This window comes from Lipotes vexillifer, unplaced genomic scaffold (genome assembly GCF_000442215.2).
Source record: "Lipotes vexillifer unplaced genomic scaffold, Lipotes_vexillifer_v1.1 scaffold1518, whole genome shotgun sequence".
Taxonomy (NCBI): Eukaryota; Metazoa; Chordata; class Mammalia; order Artiodactyla; family Lipotidae; genus Lipotes; species Lipotes vexillifer.
The window spans coordinates 442,067-458,808 of NW_006789830.1; the positions used below are offsets into that span (position 1 = coordinate 442,067).

A 16,742-nucleotide genomic window follows, 5' to 3' on the forward strand; every position below is an offset into this window, starting at 1 on the left:
TTGCACATCTGGAGCCTGTGCTCCGCAACGGGAGAGGCCACAACAGTGAGAGGCCAGTGTACCGCAAAAAAAAAAAAAAAAAAAAAAAAAGCAAAACCACAACTATCTGATAGTCAAACAAATCTCACATAAGTCAAGGCCCACATAAGATCCACCAAATCATCATGTGCATAAGAGGAATATTTTGAAGAACTTTTGATTATGGAAGAAAACAAACTGGTAATTTTGAGGGTTACAAGTGCGGTTATTTTTTAAATCAATTTTAGATAATAAGGGATATGAAATTCATACTTCAGGCTAGCAATAGTATCAACAGAACTTCTAGACATAAAAAAATTTAAATTAATTTTAATATGTTTCTAGAGAAGAGGTTCAAATACTTAGGTCTGTATCCATATGGTGTAAAAAGGTATGGACATACTATGGCTTAGAATTTCTAATTAAAAGGTCCTCAGAACCAAGTATGTGAGATCTGGGGGTGTATCCACTCCTCACTAGAGAGTACCTCCATAGCCCCATTTTCCTGAAGAAAGTCCCCCTCAGCTCCCATGTTGGCTGCAAAAGCCCTGGCAGGACTCCAGGCAGAAACCAACCGCTCCATCTGCCAGAATTACCTGAGCAACCTCATCACCATCAAATGTGGCCACCACTTGTGCCACTCTGCATCCAACAGTCCCGGGTGGATTTATAGGACAGGTTTCCTTGCTTGCCACCAATGCTAGGAGGGGCCCTTCTGGAGTAATGCCCAGCTGGACAGGATGACATGATGGTGAACACACAGCTTCACATCACCAGGAGCAAGAGGCGGGGGCAGAACAGATGAGCATATGCAGGAAAGATAGTCGAGTTCAGGCAATTTTCTGTGAGGAGAACCTAGAGGTGTTTGTCCCCTTGCACTCATCCCTGACCACCAGGGCCACCATGAGGTCCTGCCTCTCATCATAGGAAAAGGCTCAGCAGTGACCTAGAGCCCCTGAAGAAAGTGGCAGGTGTTCAGAAACAGCCACCCAAGAAAGAAAACTACTAGGATTGGGGGGGTGGAGGACGGAGGGAGGGGGAGAGAGAGGGAGTTGGAAAATCAGAGACAGAAATTACTCTCTGAATTTGAGCACCTGGACCAGTTTGTTGAATGTGAGCGAGAGGCCGTTGAAGGGAGTGGGATGCCACCCAAATATGCTGCGGCAATGGTATATTGATTATTTTCAGCTGCGGGCACTTGAAACACAGCAAATGCAGAGAGAGGCTTTCTCTGAACCCCCCTCATCGGCTAAAAGGAACGCAGTGTCATAAATCCCCTCCCTGGGAGTCTCATCAACCAGGGAAGGCTGACTGTTGTCACATGACGGGAGACTAGATGTCGACACTACATGCGGACAAACTTTGTCACCAACTCTCATACCTCCCATCCGTTCTTCAAAGGACCCATTCATCTCTCCTAAAGATCATATACTCCCCACCCCAAGAGGCCTATATCCCCTCTCCCCTTTCCCTATTAAGATAGTACTTAATCCTGAATTAGAAGCCACGACAGGCAGTTACTCATTTTCCCCTGAGTACCTCCAATGTATACATAAGGTATACGTGTGAATAAACTTCCATTTGTTTTTCTCCTGTTCATCTGTCTTTTATTACAGGAGTCTCAGCTAAGAGCTCAGAAGGGCAGAGGGAAAATTATTTATCCTCCCCTACATAGTTCTCAAGGTTAGCCGAGAAGGACATTTAATACAAACTCAATGCAGACACAGTAGCATTTTCAGACTACATCTCCACACGCAAAGATCTACTAAAGAAGCTGGCAGAGAAGAGTGTGATGTCAGAAGGGAAAGTGCTGCTGGATGTCGAGACCACCCATGACAGGTGTGAAAGCCTGAAGCACCCAGCTCTCTGTTCGTTCCATAAGGAAGGAGAGAGACGGCCTTCCTCTGCAGTATTTGGCACTGCAGAAAATTACACAGAAACTGAAAGTTACTCTGGATCTTGAAACAGCACATCCTAATCTCTCTGTCTCTGAGGATTAAAAAAAAATTGGGGACATTTGTGAAGAAAAAGCAGAGAGTTTATCCAGAGAGATTTATGGCTTATCCAGTAATCCTGGGTTCTGAAGGATTTGATTTCAGCTAGCATTACTGGGAGGTCCAGGTGGATGAGATGCCTGAATGGACCACGAGGTTTGTAAAAACTCCCCTTCCAGGAGAAAAAAGTGACCCCCATCAAAACAGAACAGATGGTGGATGATTCGGTGGCAGGATGGTGACTATGTCACATGAGGCATTGTTCCAGCCACTTTTCTGAAGCAAAAGCCCAGAAGAGAAGGAAGGACATTTATCTAGACTAGGAGTTCCATGAGATTTCATTTTGCCATCTGAATAACGTCTCACAGCCATTCTTTCACTGAGAAAATCTTCTGAAATACTAAGGCCTTATTTGTGTATCAGATATGATTTGAAATGTCTTACACTGTGTGAAGGAAGAGATTATGAGCGATAAACCACCCTAAAGGCTGTCACACTGCTTCATTTTCTTCCTGTAATTTATGAATAGGAGGCAGAATAATATCTAACTCTCAGTGAATCTAGCACTACCAATTTTTTTTCAGTGCTTCTAGGACTTAAACATATAAATGAAATCATATATACATGCTCTTTTCTATCTGGCTTCTTTCACTCAGAATAATTATTTTCAGATTTATCCACATTGCTGCATGAATCACTAGTTCACTCCTTTTCATTTCTGAGTAGCACATTATACATATATACCACGATTTGTTTATTCATTCACTCAGTGATAGGCATTTGGGCCATGAATTCTCTCTCCATGGGAGATATGAGTTGCTTTTTGGCCCATCTCTTGCCCTTGTAATTATTGACAATGACCCAAGAGATCAGCAGGTCAGTCTAAGCTCCTCTGCACAGATTGTAATGGAAATTGGACTATTCTTAGACGACACTGAAAACGTCAGAAAATGATCAGAACCCCAGAGAAACATGTGCAAAGACAGCAATACAATTCAAACACACACACACACACAAGAGATATCCAGGTAGCCTTTCAACAAATGAAAAGATGCTGCACTGGGATATCATTTCTTGCCCATCAGAGTTGTTCAGAAATTGACAAGACACATTTTTGGTGAGGCTGTGAGGAACAGGCATTCTCATTCATTGATGATGGAGTGCAAAATGCAAAGAAACTTGCAGGGACTTCCCCAGCAGTCCAGTGGTTAAGACTCCGCACTCCCAGTGCAGGGGGCATGGGTTCCATCCCTGGTTGGGGAACTAAAATCCCGCATGCCATACAGCGCAGCCGAAAAACAAAGAAACTTGCAAATGCCTAACAGGATGCATTTACTCTTCACCCAGCAGTCCGACTTCCCGGATATACCCTAAATATATACCTCCACAAATATGAAACAAATATTTACAATGTTATTCATCACAGAATTATTTGTAATAGCGAAACATTGAAACACAAATTTCTATTAAATTTGAGACAATGTGTGCATTTGAAACAATGAATTTGAAAAGAAATCCTTGATTCCATAGTGGTATACTAAAAAAGTTAATAATAATAATAACATATAGGGAGAAGTGATGGTTGTGGTGTAACTAAAAGTCTTTTTATGGAAGAGTATCAGCTAAAAAACATAGAAGTGGGACTTTCGGGGAGGGGGGACCTTCAAGATGGCGGAGAAGTAAGACGTGGAGATCACCTTCCTCCGCACAAATACATCAGAAATACATCTACATGTGGAACAACTCCTACAGAACACCTACTGAATGCTGGCAGAAGACCTCGGACTTCCCAAAAGGCAAGAAACTCCCCACGTACCTGGGTAGGGCAAAAGAAAAAAGAAAAAACAGAGACAAAAGAATAGGGAGGGGACCTGCACCAGTGGGAGGGAGCTGTGAAGGAGGAAAGGTTTCCACACACTAGGAAGCCCCCTTCTCGGGCGGAGACTGCGGGCGGCGGAGCGGGAAAGCTTCGGAGCAGCGGGGAAGAGCACAGCAACAGGGGTGCGGGGGGCAAAGCGGAGAGATTCCCGCAGAGGATCGGTGCTGACCAGCACTCAGCAGCCCGAGAGGCTTGTCTGCTCGCCCACCGGGACGGGCGGGGGCTGGGAGCTGAGGCTCGGGCTCCGGAGGTCGGAGAGGACTGGGGTTGGCTGCGTGAACACAGCCTGAAGGGGGCTGGTGCGCCACAGCTGGCCGGGAGGGAGTCTGGGAAAGTCTGGAGCTGCCGAAGAGGCAAGAAGACAATTGTTTCGGGGTACGTGAGGAGAGGGGATTCAGAGCACCGCCTACAAGAGCTCCAGAGATGGGAGGGAGGAAGAGAGCCGGCGGGGGGGGCGGGGGGAAAGACACTGAGAGAGAATGCAAATGCAGCAAAATGTTAGCACTTGGTGAATCTAAATGAAAGGCATACAGACACAGCTCGGAGATTTTGTCAGGTTCAGTTCCAGACCACCACAATAAAGCAATATTGCAATAAAGTGAATTACGAAAATTTTTTTGTTTCCCAGTGCATATAAAAATTATGTTTACACTATACTATAGTCTATTAAATGTGCGATAGCATTATGTATTAAAAAATAATGTACAACCTTAATTTTAAAATATTTTATTGCTAAAAAGTGCTAACCATCATTTGAGCCTTCAGCAAGTCGTAATCTTTTTGCAATAGTAACATCAAAGATCACTGACCACAAATCATCATAACAAATATAATAATAATAAAAATTTGAAATATTGCGATAATTACCTAAATATGACACAGAGACATAAAGTAAGCAAATGCTGTTAGAAAAACAGTGCTGGCAGACTTGCTCGATGTGCAATAAAGCAAAACATACTAAAACGAGGTATGCCTAACAGTAGTTCATTGTATTATTTCTTTAACTTTTTCACACATTCAAGAGGTTTCCAAAAATAAACTGGGAGAAAGAAATTTCCTATATTAGTAAAAGGAATAATTAAAGGCTACAGGAAAGTCTAAATTCACCAGTAATTTATATGTGGATGTTCCCACAAGTCTTTAACAATAGCATATTGTGTCAAAGAGTACAAGTTGAAAAACGTGGAACTTCAGGGTAGTCATGGCTTAAATCATTTTAATTACATAAAAAATACATGCTCATTTTAGAAAAACTAGAAAAAGCAGATACGAAAAAGATGAAAATAATATGTAATTTTACCTCCCAGAGATCATATGTCAGTATTTTGGTATAAACTCCTTCAGAATTATGTCTATTCATATACAGCCATATATAAATATATACTGTTTTTTGCAGAAATGTGATCATGCTGGATAGAATGTTTTATAACTTGCTTTTCACTCGATGTCTGGGAATATCTTTTCATATTGAGAAGTATATTTTTATGCCTATATTTTTAGTGGCTGCATAGTACTCTATCCTGTAGATGTATAAAACTTCACTCAACTAATATTTTACTCTAGAATATTTAAATGGTTTTCAGTTTTTCACTGTTACTATTATGGTACAGAAAAATGTATGTTTCATATTCCTTGTTTTCAAAAACAAAAGCTAAGTCCCATTGTTTAAAGTAAAAACAAAACAAAACAAAACAAAAACTAGAAGCCCTGTATTCTTTAATTCAATTCTGGCTAATAAAAATCATAACTGAATCTAGACTCTGCAGGCTTCTAATTAATGGCTGTTGGCAAGGAACCTCAGGTTGGTAAGAGACTGTTGACTTGAGTGCTGGAAGGTGTTGAAGTGCTGAGCTATGAAGGGTGGGTTAGAGACTACAAGCTACCTCCTAATACTCATTCTCCTCTTCTTACATAGAAATTGAATTTGTACTTAGGCACATAGCTACTCACCTAAAGATTCTATTTCCCAGTATCCCTTATAGGTAGGTATGATCGTTTTTAACTGAGTTCTAGCTGATGATGAATGTCAGTGAATGTAATGGCGCCACTTTCAGATGGTACTGTTAAAAAGAATGAGTGAGTATTACATTTTTCCTCATTCCTACTGTCTGGAATGCAGTTACAATGACAGGAACTGGAGCAGCTATTTTGGACCATGGGATGGAAACCACATGTCAAAGATAGTAAAGCAAGAAGTAGGATCCTTATTCCCTAATGATTATGGAACTACCATACTATCCCTGGACTATATACCTTGAGTTTTTATGTGAGGGAGAAGTCAACTATCTTATTCAAGCTCCTCTTTTTTATGGATCTCTACACTTCAGCAGCTCATCCTGTAGCACAATTAATACAGAACTGTATACTACCAGTTAGATAAAGATGAGGCTGGAAGTGTCTGCAAGACCTTTGATTTAGAGATACTAAGAATATAAAGCCATGGGGCTTCCCTGGTGGCGCAGTGGTTGAGAGTCCGCCTGCCGATGCAGGGGACATGGGTTCGTGCCCCAGTCCGGGAAGATTCCACGTGCCGTGGAGCGGCTGGGCCCATGAGCCATGGCCAATGAGCCTATGCATCCGGAGCCTGTGCTCCACAGCGGGAGAGGCCACAACAGTGAGAGGCCCACGTACCGCAAAAAAAAAAAAAAAAAAAAAAAAAAGAATATAAAGCCTAACCCATGTTGGGGTGAAGACCCTGTGGGTCAGAATTATACTCGTTCCACATTTTTCAGCATAAAAATGTCTTGGATAGTTTGTAAGGGAACTCTTCAGTTACCCAACTTCAGCGTTGAGTATTACCACCTATGAAACATAAGCTTTAATCTAAAGACTATGCATGTGTGCTAATTACTTATTAGTCATAAAAAATGTGGACTCTGGTATTCTCCCTGAAGATTTCACTGAATTAATTAATAGGTCCTTGTAATAGATTTAACAGATTCATTTCTTAAAAACAAAATAAGTGTGGAGTCTTCCTTTATGTTATGAAGCACTTTGTAGCAATATCTTTGTACAAATTCTGAATAATTTTTACATGATAACTTCCTAGAAATAAAAGTAACAGATCAAACAATATTTGTATTTTATAAATGTTGCCAAATTACTATCCAGAAATGCAGCAATTTGCATTGCTATGTTGTATGTAAGTTAAATCAGGGCAGTAAGTGTTGATGACATGGAGCTTCTGAGCCCATAACAATTTCTCTTTCAGGATTCTCTATGATCTTTACATAAAGACACTTGGACTTCTTGGATGATTGATCACACTTGCCAGCTTTGCACATGTAGAAGGCGCCCGTCAGGTTGGTTTCAATCACAGCATTCCACCCCTTTGAACTGATGTGTTCAGAAGGAGAGAAGAACTGGCCTCCTCCATTGTTTACTAAGAAACTAATCTGACCATAAAAGTCTAAGGCGGCTTTGACCAAATTATTCGCCTCAAGAAAAATATTAAAAGTGAACTGGTTACAGACAGAGAAAGACAAATACTGTATGATAGCACTTATATGTGGAATCTAAAAAATACAATGAATTAGTGAATATAACAAAAAATAAGCAGATTCACAGACATAGAGCCCAAACCAGTGGTTACCAATGTGGAGAGGGAAGCAGGGAGGGGCGATGAAGGGGTAGGAGATTACGAAGTACAAACTATTAGGTATAAAATAAGCTACAAGAATATATTATACAACATGGGGAATATGGCAAACATTTTATGATAATTATAAATGGAGTATAACCTTTAAAAATTGTGAATCACTACATTATACACCTGTAACATATAAATTGTACATCAACTGCACTTCAATAAATAAATAAATAAAATGTTCAAAGTGAACTGGTTAATAACCTAACTTGCTACTTGGACTTTATCACCTGCTTTAGGAGAGTAGCAGAGCTTGCAGTGTCTCACAGTGAATAGTAACTCTGAGAACCACAGTAAACGGAGAGGTAGTCACAATGAATAAACCTGAAAATCCTATATCAGTGAATAATTTACCAGTATCCGATACCCATAGATCATAAAGCTAAATTTGGAATTTTAATGACAAGAGTTATCCAAGGACCTGGATCACCCCTCCATTGTTTTAATTTGTAAGCTACCAACACAGAATGATGGATAGTGATGAAACAGACATTACGAAATGAGTTAAAGGGCAAAAGGCACAAAAAGTAAGTCACTAGATGAAACTGTCCTTGCTTAGCTTCCCTACATTTCTTCCCTTCCTTTCTTTATCCTGAGGCCACTCACTCAGTAGATCATTAGCTCAAGAATCTCCTTCACAGGCTCTGCTTCTAGTGAAGCTCATCTAAGATAGCTACTATGGGAAAACTTAAAGCACAGTCAGGTTTAGGGACAACTACTATAAATTAAAATGAATGAATAAGTAAGATAGATTTGCATTCCTCAAAAAACTAAAACTAGAGTTGCCATATGATCCAGAAATCCCACTCCTCCACTGCTGGCCATATACCCAGACAAAACTACAATTTGAAAAGATACATGCACCCCAATGTTCATGGCAACAGTATTACAATAGCAAGACACTGAAACAACCTGAATGTCCATCAACAGATGAATGGATAAAGACGTGATACACACACACACACACACACACACACACACACAATGGAATAATACTCAGCCATTAAAAAGAATGAAATAGGGGCTTCCCTGGTGGCGCAGTGGTTGAGAGTCCACCTGCTGATGCAGGGGACACGGGTTCATGCCCCGGTCCGGGAAGATCCCACATGCCGCGGAGCGGCTGGGCCCGTGAGCCATGGCCGCTGAGCCTGCGCGTCCGTACAAAGCCTGTGCTCCGCAATGGGAGAGGCCACAACAGTGAGAGGCCTGCGTACCGCCAAAATAAAAAAAAAAGAATGAAATAATGCCATTTGCAGCAACATGGATGGATCTAGAGATTATCATACTGAGTGAACTAAGTCAGAAAGAGAAAGACAAATACCATATGACATCACATATATGTGGAATCTAAAATAAAACACAAATCAATATATCTATGAAACAAAAACAGACTCACAGATATAGAGAAAAGACTTGTAGTTGCCAAGGCGGAGGGAAGGATTGGGAGTTTGGGATTAGCAGATGCAAGCTATTACATATAAAATGGATAAACAACAAGGTCCTACTGTATAGCACAGGGAACTATATTCAATATCCTGTGATAAACCATAATGGAAAAGAAAATGAAAAATAATATATATATGTATAACTGTCACTTTGCTGACGGCAGAAATTAAACACAACATCGTAAATCAACTATACTACAATAAAATTTTTTTAAAAAAAGATAGATTTACTTTACCTCCTTGTCATTACAGACACTGCATTTTATGGGAGTGACTTGAGCCTGGCTGGTAGAAGGCAGACTGGCCTTCAGTTCATCTGCAGCAGATTTTAACCTATCAGACTCACGGGATGCAATGACCCCATTAAACCCTGAGGAGACAACAGCCAAAGAACAACTAAATATGTTTTCACTGGTTGTCCAAGTTCTGAAAGTAATAATGTTTAGAAAATGTTTCATATGTTCTTGTAAAAACAGATGAATTAGGACTTCTGCATATGGTCAAGATGGAGTAATAGGAACTGAACTTACCCTCCAGCCCAAAACAACTAAAAAACTGAACAAAATATACGCAATAATGATTTCCAGGCACTGGATATCAAGTAGCATAGGCTAGTGATCCCAGAGAGTGAACACAAACAATGTGAGCCCTATTATTATTCCAGATTGCTGCTTAGAGAGAGTCTTCAGGCTGCAACATAGGGAGGAGGAACCCATTCAGAACCCAGCAGTCTCCTGGGTAGAAGAGATGAAGTTGGGAGTCCAGGGAGGCCAAGACAGCTAGATTACACAGGGCACAGAGAGAAAGGAGGTACACAGGGAGAGAACTCCAGAGATCTGCAGAGTTCCCTCAGATCTTCAGCTGAGCACTGATCAGTACATACGAGTAAGGAAACAATCTGAGGCTGGGGAAAGATTGTTCCCAAGCTCTACAAAGTTTCAAACTGTTTCCAAGTAACTTAATTGCATCACATAAAAAAGTTCAGCAATATTTATAAGAATAAAAAATAACTAGCCTGCAACAAGGTAAAATTCAAATGTCTGGCATCCAACAAAAAGCCACAAGGCATACGAAGGAGCAGGGAAATTCAACCCAGAATGAGGAGAAAAGCAAATGAATAAAAACAGGCCCAGGAATGGCACTGATGACATAATTAAATAAACCAATGATAAAGAGAAAAATATTAAAAGCAGCCAGAGAAAAAGAACACAAAAAAGACAAGGAAGACAGAAGACTTCTTTTCAGAAACAATGCAAGCCAGAAGATAGTGGAATATCTTGAAAGTACTGGGGATGCAGGTGGCGGTGGGAGTTTTGGAACCTAGAACTCTGACCCAGTGAAAATAGCTTTCAAAAGTAATGGCAGGGCTTCCCTGGTGGCACAGTGGTTGGGAGTCTGCCTGCCGATGCAGGGGACACGGGTTCGCGCCCCAGTCCGAGAAGATCCCACATGCCGCGGAGCGGCTGGGCCCGTGAGCCATGGCCGCTGAGCCTGCGCGTCCGGAGCCTGTGCTCCACAGCAGGAGAGGCCACAACAGTGAGAGGCCCACGTACCGCAAAAAAAAAAAAAAAGTAATGGCAAATTAAAGACTTATTCACACATATGATATCCAGAAGAATTCATTAAAGTAGACCTGCACTACAAAAAGATTAAAGGAAGGCCTTCAAACAGAAGGACAATGATACCAGATGAAAATCTAAATTTACAAAAGAAGAAAGAGAACTGGAAATGGTAATTATGTGAGTAAATAAAGTAAATATGAAGTCTTTTCTTATTTCTATTCAATCTCTCTAAAAGGTAGTGATTGTTTAAAGGAAAAATGATATCAGTGTATTGTAGGCTTTATAATATATGTAGAAATAAAATGTATGAGCATTTAATAGTTACACAATGTCCAGGAAGGGTGAAATAGAAGTATCCACAGTCCTTGTTTTGCTCAGCTCTAATACACGCTAATTTCAGTTACCTTAGTTTAAATAACACCAGACCCCCAACAACACTGTTCAAATTCCAGTTACCATGGCAGATTAACTGTGAGTAATTGCATAAAATATAAACTGTACCGCCAGTACAAATCCACAAATCAGCATGCGAATAACAGATGCACATCACGGTCAGTGACTAATTGTTTCACTTCTTTCACTGTCTGTAAGTGATTGGCCACTGTGCATCTGTTCTTCAATTCGTGTACAGACGGCAAAGAATGCAGTTGTGTTGCCTCCTTGTCTCCCAATTATAAACCCGTGTGACATTTTACAAAAACCGATGACTGAAGGAGAGACTGGCCAACAAAGACGAAAGTGCAACAAAGAAATAAAAATTGGTAACACTGAAAGTGAAATTAGAATTATACATAAATGGAGTTATAAAAGGAAGAGCTACCCATGGGAATGCTGACACTCCACCAGTGCTTTCCTTAAGTAAAAATATTAAGCTATGAGACACTGGACTATTCATTTATCTTACTAAGTAATCCTGAACCTTATTGCTCATTGTTGCCTTATATGTTAGTTTATCCTAAAGAGAATGCTTCCTTCTTTTCATGTACAAATATAAAAAGCAGAAATACGTGCCAAGACGGCCTTGAAACAGAGAGAGGGAAGAGCCTCACCACCTCTGGGAAGCCCAGATGTATATGGCAGGTTTAAAGCGAACTATATTGATACTCACAACTATGTTGACGACCCTCCTCCCTCTCCCTCACTGAGCCCAGATTGGCAGCTCCTTCTACATGCTGCCATATCCCTGACCTCATTCTAGTACAGCATTTAAACCAGTATTGTATGATAATTAAGTCTCCCCCCACTCACTATCATCTCCTGGAGGACTGGGACCCTGTCATTGTAATTATTACACTCACAAACAGTCCACATTCAATAGTCACGTATGGAATAAATGACACTTAGAAAGGTAAAGAGTAAAATGGCTCTCTGACCACAACCTTTCTAGTCGTACATGATGAGGTAGCTTCTGCATATTAAAATAAGGCACTTTAAAAAACTATTTTTCAAGATCAGGTTATAAATTAGTGAGTTACAAATGCAGACAACTTTTGGAAATTCTGATAGGCAATCTGAGAGCTTTATAAAGCAAATATTAAAAAGATTCACCATGAATTCCTTGCAAGACAAGACTAACTTTAAAATAGAATTCAATTGATCAAAATTGATGTATAGGACTTTCCTGGTGGTGCAGTGGTTAAGACTCCACCTGCCAATGCAGGGGACACAGGTTCAAGCCCTGGTCCGGGAAGATTCCACATGCTGTGGAGCAACTAAGCCCATGCGCCACAACTACTGAGCCTGAGCTCTAGAGCCCGTGAGCCACAACTACTGAACTGGTGTGCCACAACTACTGAGGCCCACGTGCCTAGAGCCCGTGCTCCGCACAAGAGAAGCCACCACAATGAGGAGCCCACGCACCTCAACAAAGAGTAGCCCCTGCTCGCCGCAACTAAAGAAGCGCGCAGCAACGAAGACCCAACGCAGCCAAAAATAAATAAATAAATAAATAAATAAATTTTTAAAAATTGATGTATAATTTTCAACAAAGCATATATTATACTGTTAGGAGAACCGTTATTCCTTTCTTCTTCTGTCTCCATGAGGAAGCTCCTACTCCCAGGAGGGGTAAGAATTGAAATACACATTTCTAGCCCAGGTCCAGCCCTCAGCCAGGTTTCCCTGAATTAGGAGGAATAGCTAATCTGATTAATAAAAAGGAAAGGAGAAGCAAGTTCCCCTGGATTAGCCACTGCCTGTGCCCATCACCTTCTTTTCTTTGATCTTTCTGCCTTAAAGATGGGCATTAACTGCTCTAGTTCCCAGAGCAGAGCACAGGCTGACAAGGCATGGAAATCTGACATCGACAACTCTTCCTAAACCCACATTAAGAAGTTAAGCCTCATTAAAAAAAAAAAAAAAAAAAAAAAAAATCCTCAAGAATACTAAGGTGATTAATGCCTGACTTTGTCCAAGGCGTCAAATAAGAGCTATAATGAAAATATAAATAGGATTATTCACAGGAATTATCTAATTGGAAGCTTACTAAATTATCACTAATTACTATCTGAACCCTGAAGGCTTCAGGAAAGTTATCTGATATTAGCAGAGCTATACTGGGACACAACTTTAAAAGGCTATTTATTTTAACTGCTATATAAACTTGAACCAGGGGGCAAAGGTATTACAAGGCGGAATGCTGCAGTGCTGGGTAGAACCAGAAACCTAAATTTCCATTAAAGGAATGGTTACATAAATTATTACACATCCATACAATAGAACACTATATAACTTTGAGAAGAATGATGTACTACTATATGCACTAGCATGGAAAGAAAAAATTACAGAGCAGTAAGAATACTACAGTCACAGTTTTGTAAATAACAAAATACACACAAGTGTATATGTGTGCATGTGGGTGACTCATAGAAAATCACCAGGAAAGGGATTTAGGAGATGGGCAGAATGGGAAAGCTCATTTTTTTTCTTTTATGTACTTCCATACTACCTGAATTTATTGCAATGCTCTTATTTTATAATAAACTAGAAAATTATTAGATGATATCCTTCTCCTCGCCCTTATGCTAAATGTTTGGATGGACTTTTTTTGTTGTTTATATGAGTTGCTAGAGAAATTCAGAAAGCTTGATGAACTTACTTAGAACAAGGTACAGAAGTAACTAGCAAATAATGAGTTATTTCCACATCAGAGGCCTTTGTAGCCAAATGTGGTGCTTTTCCCCTTGGGCTGATATTGATTCCTTTCAACCTTCAACTCAGAGTGCTACATTTAAGCACCTTCTAGGTCCCTGGTGTCGATAAGAGCCTAGTCACCAGAGCGAGAAAGAGTGCTGCTGTCTTGGCCTCACAATTTCCACTTGGAATTCCTACTTTCATTTCACCCACTGTCAACAGAAAGAGAATGACTAACTTGAGGACAGAGACAAGGATCTAGCTTGAATTCAATGTGAATGGTCTTAGGTTCAATATTCTTTGATGGAATCAGGACTCCTCTGTTCTAAGAGCATCTGTCAAATAGAGGAAGAGGGTTTCAATTCTGTTGGCTACATCCTGCCCTTGTGAGCTAGGGCTTTCAGCATCCTCTCAGAAAAGGGACAGTCAAAATCATTTGGATGTGAAAGGCAACACAATAATCACTTTAAAAAGCATGTCTTGGGGCTTCCCTGGTGGCGCAGTGGTTAAGAATCCGCCTGCCAAGGCAGGGGACACGGGTTCGAGCCCTGGTCTGGGAAGATCCCACATGCCGCAGAGCAACTAAGCCTGTGCATCACAGCAACGGAGCTTGCACTCTAGAGCCCGCGAGCCACAACTACTGAGCCCACGCACCACAACTACTGAAGCCCACATGCCTAGAGCCCATGCTCCGCAACAAGAGAAGCCACCGCAATGAGAAGACCGCGCACCACAGCGCGCCAAGAGTAGCCCCCCTCGCCACCACTAGAGAAAGCCTGCGCGCAGTAACGAAGACCCAACGCAGCCAAAAATAAATAAATTTATTTTTAAAAAGCATGCCTCAAAATCCATCTTGTAATTCACACCAAAAAAATAGGAGCCTTCTCACTGGAAATTGAATTGGCCAACATTTTATTTTATTTGCCCAATTTAGGTTTCTATAACAATTTTTAGGAAACAGCCATTAATCCTGGCATAAAAAAATAAAGCTGAGCAAGTCAGAGTAAAAATTATTTGTATACTCTTTCACTGAAGGAAATGCATTTCCAATACATTACTTTTCTTTTCAAGTACATTGGAAGGTTGAACCAGGATCTTACCAATCTGCTGTGAAGCCTGGTATCTGACCTTCACAGAAAATGATAACCGATTCTACTTTTCTAATGGATTTTCCTGAACAGGGTTAGAGTTTTGGTGTTGGAAGTAAAGTGGGTAGTAATGGTGATGAAGCTACACCAGGGTCAGGTTAAGAAATGTTAATTTTCTTTTTTTTTTCTTATTAAGATGTATTTTTTCCTTTTTTTCAACATACTTTTTTTAAGTTCATACGCTGTGCCGGGCATTAGAAACACAATGGTAAGCAAAGACAACTTACATGTTCATTAAAAAAATTTGAAAAATGAGTACAGTTTAACCACTCATCATTCAAATCATTTCCAGAAAAAGTAGTTGCTGATAACAATATTACAAACTTCTTTTCAGTCTTCTTCTGCATATATATTTTTCATTAACAATTAAATTGGAATGCTATATTTTGTTCAGAATCCTGATTTTTTTCAATTATATGGTATGCATTTGACAACAAAATCTTCAATAGCAAGATGTTTAAATAGCAGCATATTTCATTGTTACTGATTTAGTCATTTCCCTTATCATGTTTCACTATTCAACACTACATTCTTGTACACAAATCCGTGCTTGTCCCTGATTATTTCCGAAGAGTAAATTCCTGAGAGAGGAATTTCTAGGTCATACAGCACAAATACTAATACTTTTGGATTTTTTTTCCCAAACTGACCTCTAGAAAGCTTGTAATAATTTACATTCTTGCCTGCCTTCTCACTTCCTCATCAACACTTTCATTTTCCCCAATGTTTTAAAAGTCTGTTAAAAAACCAATGGCACCTTTTTATTGCTATATTTGCATTGCCAAAAAAGTTGACTATTTTTTCATATACTTACTGCTTTTTTTTTAGTTCTTGATTTAAAATGCGTGGCCCATATCAGAAGCCTATCTTTCTTTCAGTTGTTAGAACTTTTCCTTATTTATTTATGAGATCTCTTTATATAATAAATTTGTTGTACATTGTAAATGTTTTTCTTCATGTTCCTTCAAACTTTATTCACATATATTTTTTAATTCAATGAGGATATACACCTTCATATTTATCTATTTTCCCTTTCGTGGGTTATTTCCTTGTTTATTGCTTATAAAGTCCTCCCTTCACCCAAGTTAAGGTAAATATTACAAGAGATTCGAGAAGATTATATGATGGCAGACTTTTACCTTTTCCAGTTAAATGAAGTCTTCCCATGTTTCCTAATCATTCATTAGGCAATAAATAGAATGAATTTATTTATTTATTTATTTATTTATTTATTTGGCCCAGCAGCACGGCTTGTGGGATCTTAGTTCCCCGCCCAGGGATCCAGCCCAGGCCCACCGGCAGGAAAGCCCTGAGTCCTAACCACTAGATCGCCAGGGAATTCCCTAGAAAGAATTAATTTTAAATTCACATCCATAATTAGTTCCATAGCATGATTCCACACGTCTCCTTAATCCCCACCTCGGACACAGTATCTTTGGCTCTAAATTTTCCCTTTAGTTTACAAATAGTGGTTCATCATCCACCGCTTCTCCACAACTTTTCTTAGAACTCTCCTCTCTCCACTCTCGCTCGCGGTTTAAATTTCACCCACAGCTACACTTCCTTTGCTTTGCAACTTCACGCTCTCCTAAGCCCGCCTCTGGCACCCTGGCTCCCGACCCCAGGTTCCGCCAGCTTCTAAGGATCCCTCGCTCTGAGTACCCTAGCCCAGGGGCCTGTTCACGCACCTAGATGCAGGAGCTCGGTCGCGATGCCCTTTCCGATGCCAATACCCTGGCCGGTGACGATGGCCACTTGGTGCTGCATCAAGCCTGCTGCCAGGCAAACTCACGGCCACGGGACATTTGAGTGATGAAGTGTAGGCCAGGTTAAGTCAATGGGTTCACGCCGCCTTATAAATATGCCGGACATAGGGCTCACGCTGACGTGACCGCCCGGGCCCCGCCCCTCCCCGCCC

At 40.5% G+C, this 16,742-nt stretch overlaps 1 protein-coding gene across 1 annotated transcript in view; it reads right to left on the minus strand.

The window, feature by feature from the left end:
- PECR (peroxisomal trans-2-enoyl-CoA reductase) overlaps positions 1-16,742 on the minus strand; it is a 31,909-nt gene that overhangs the window by 12,523 nt on the left and 2,644 nt on the right. Inside the window, exons 3-5 of the mRNA XM_007462856.1 lie at positions 16,513-16,607; positions 9,219-9,352; positions 7,163-7,328 (exon numbers count right to left, since the gene is read on the minus strand). Of these exons, the coding sequence (XP_007462918.1) occupies positions 7,163-7,328; positions 9,219-9,352; positions 16,513-16,607 (395 nt within the window). The remainder of the gene's footprint in view (positions 1-7,162; positions 7,329-9,218; positions 9,353-16,512; positions 16,608-16,742) is intronic.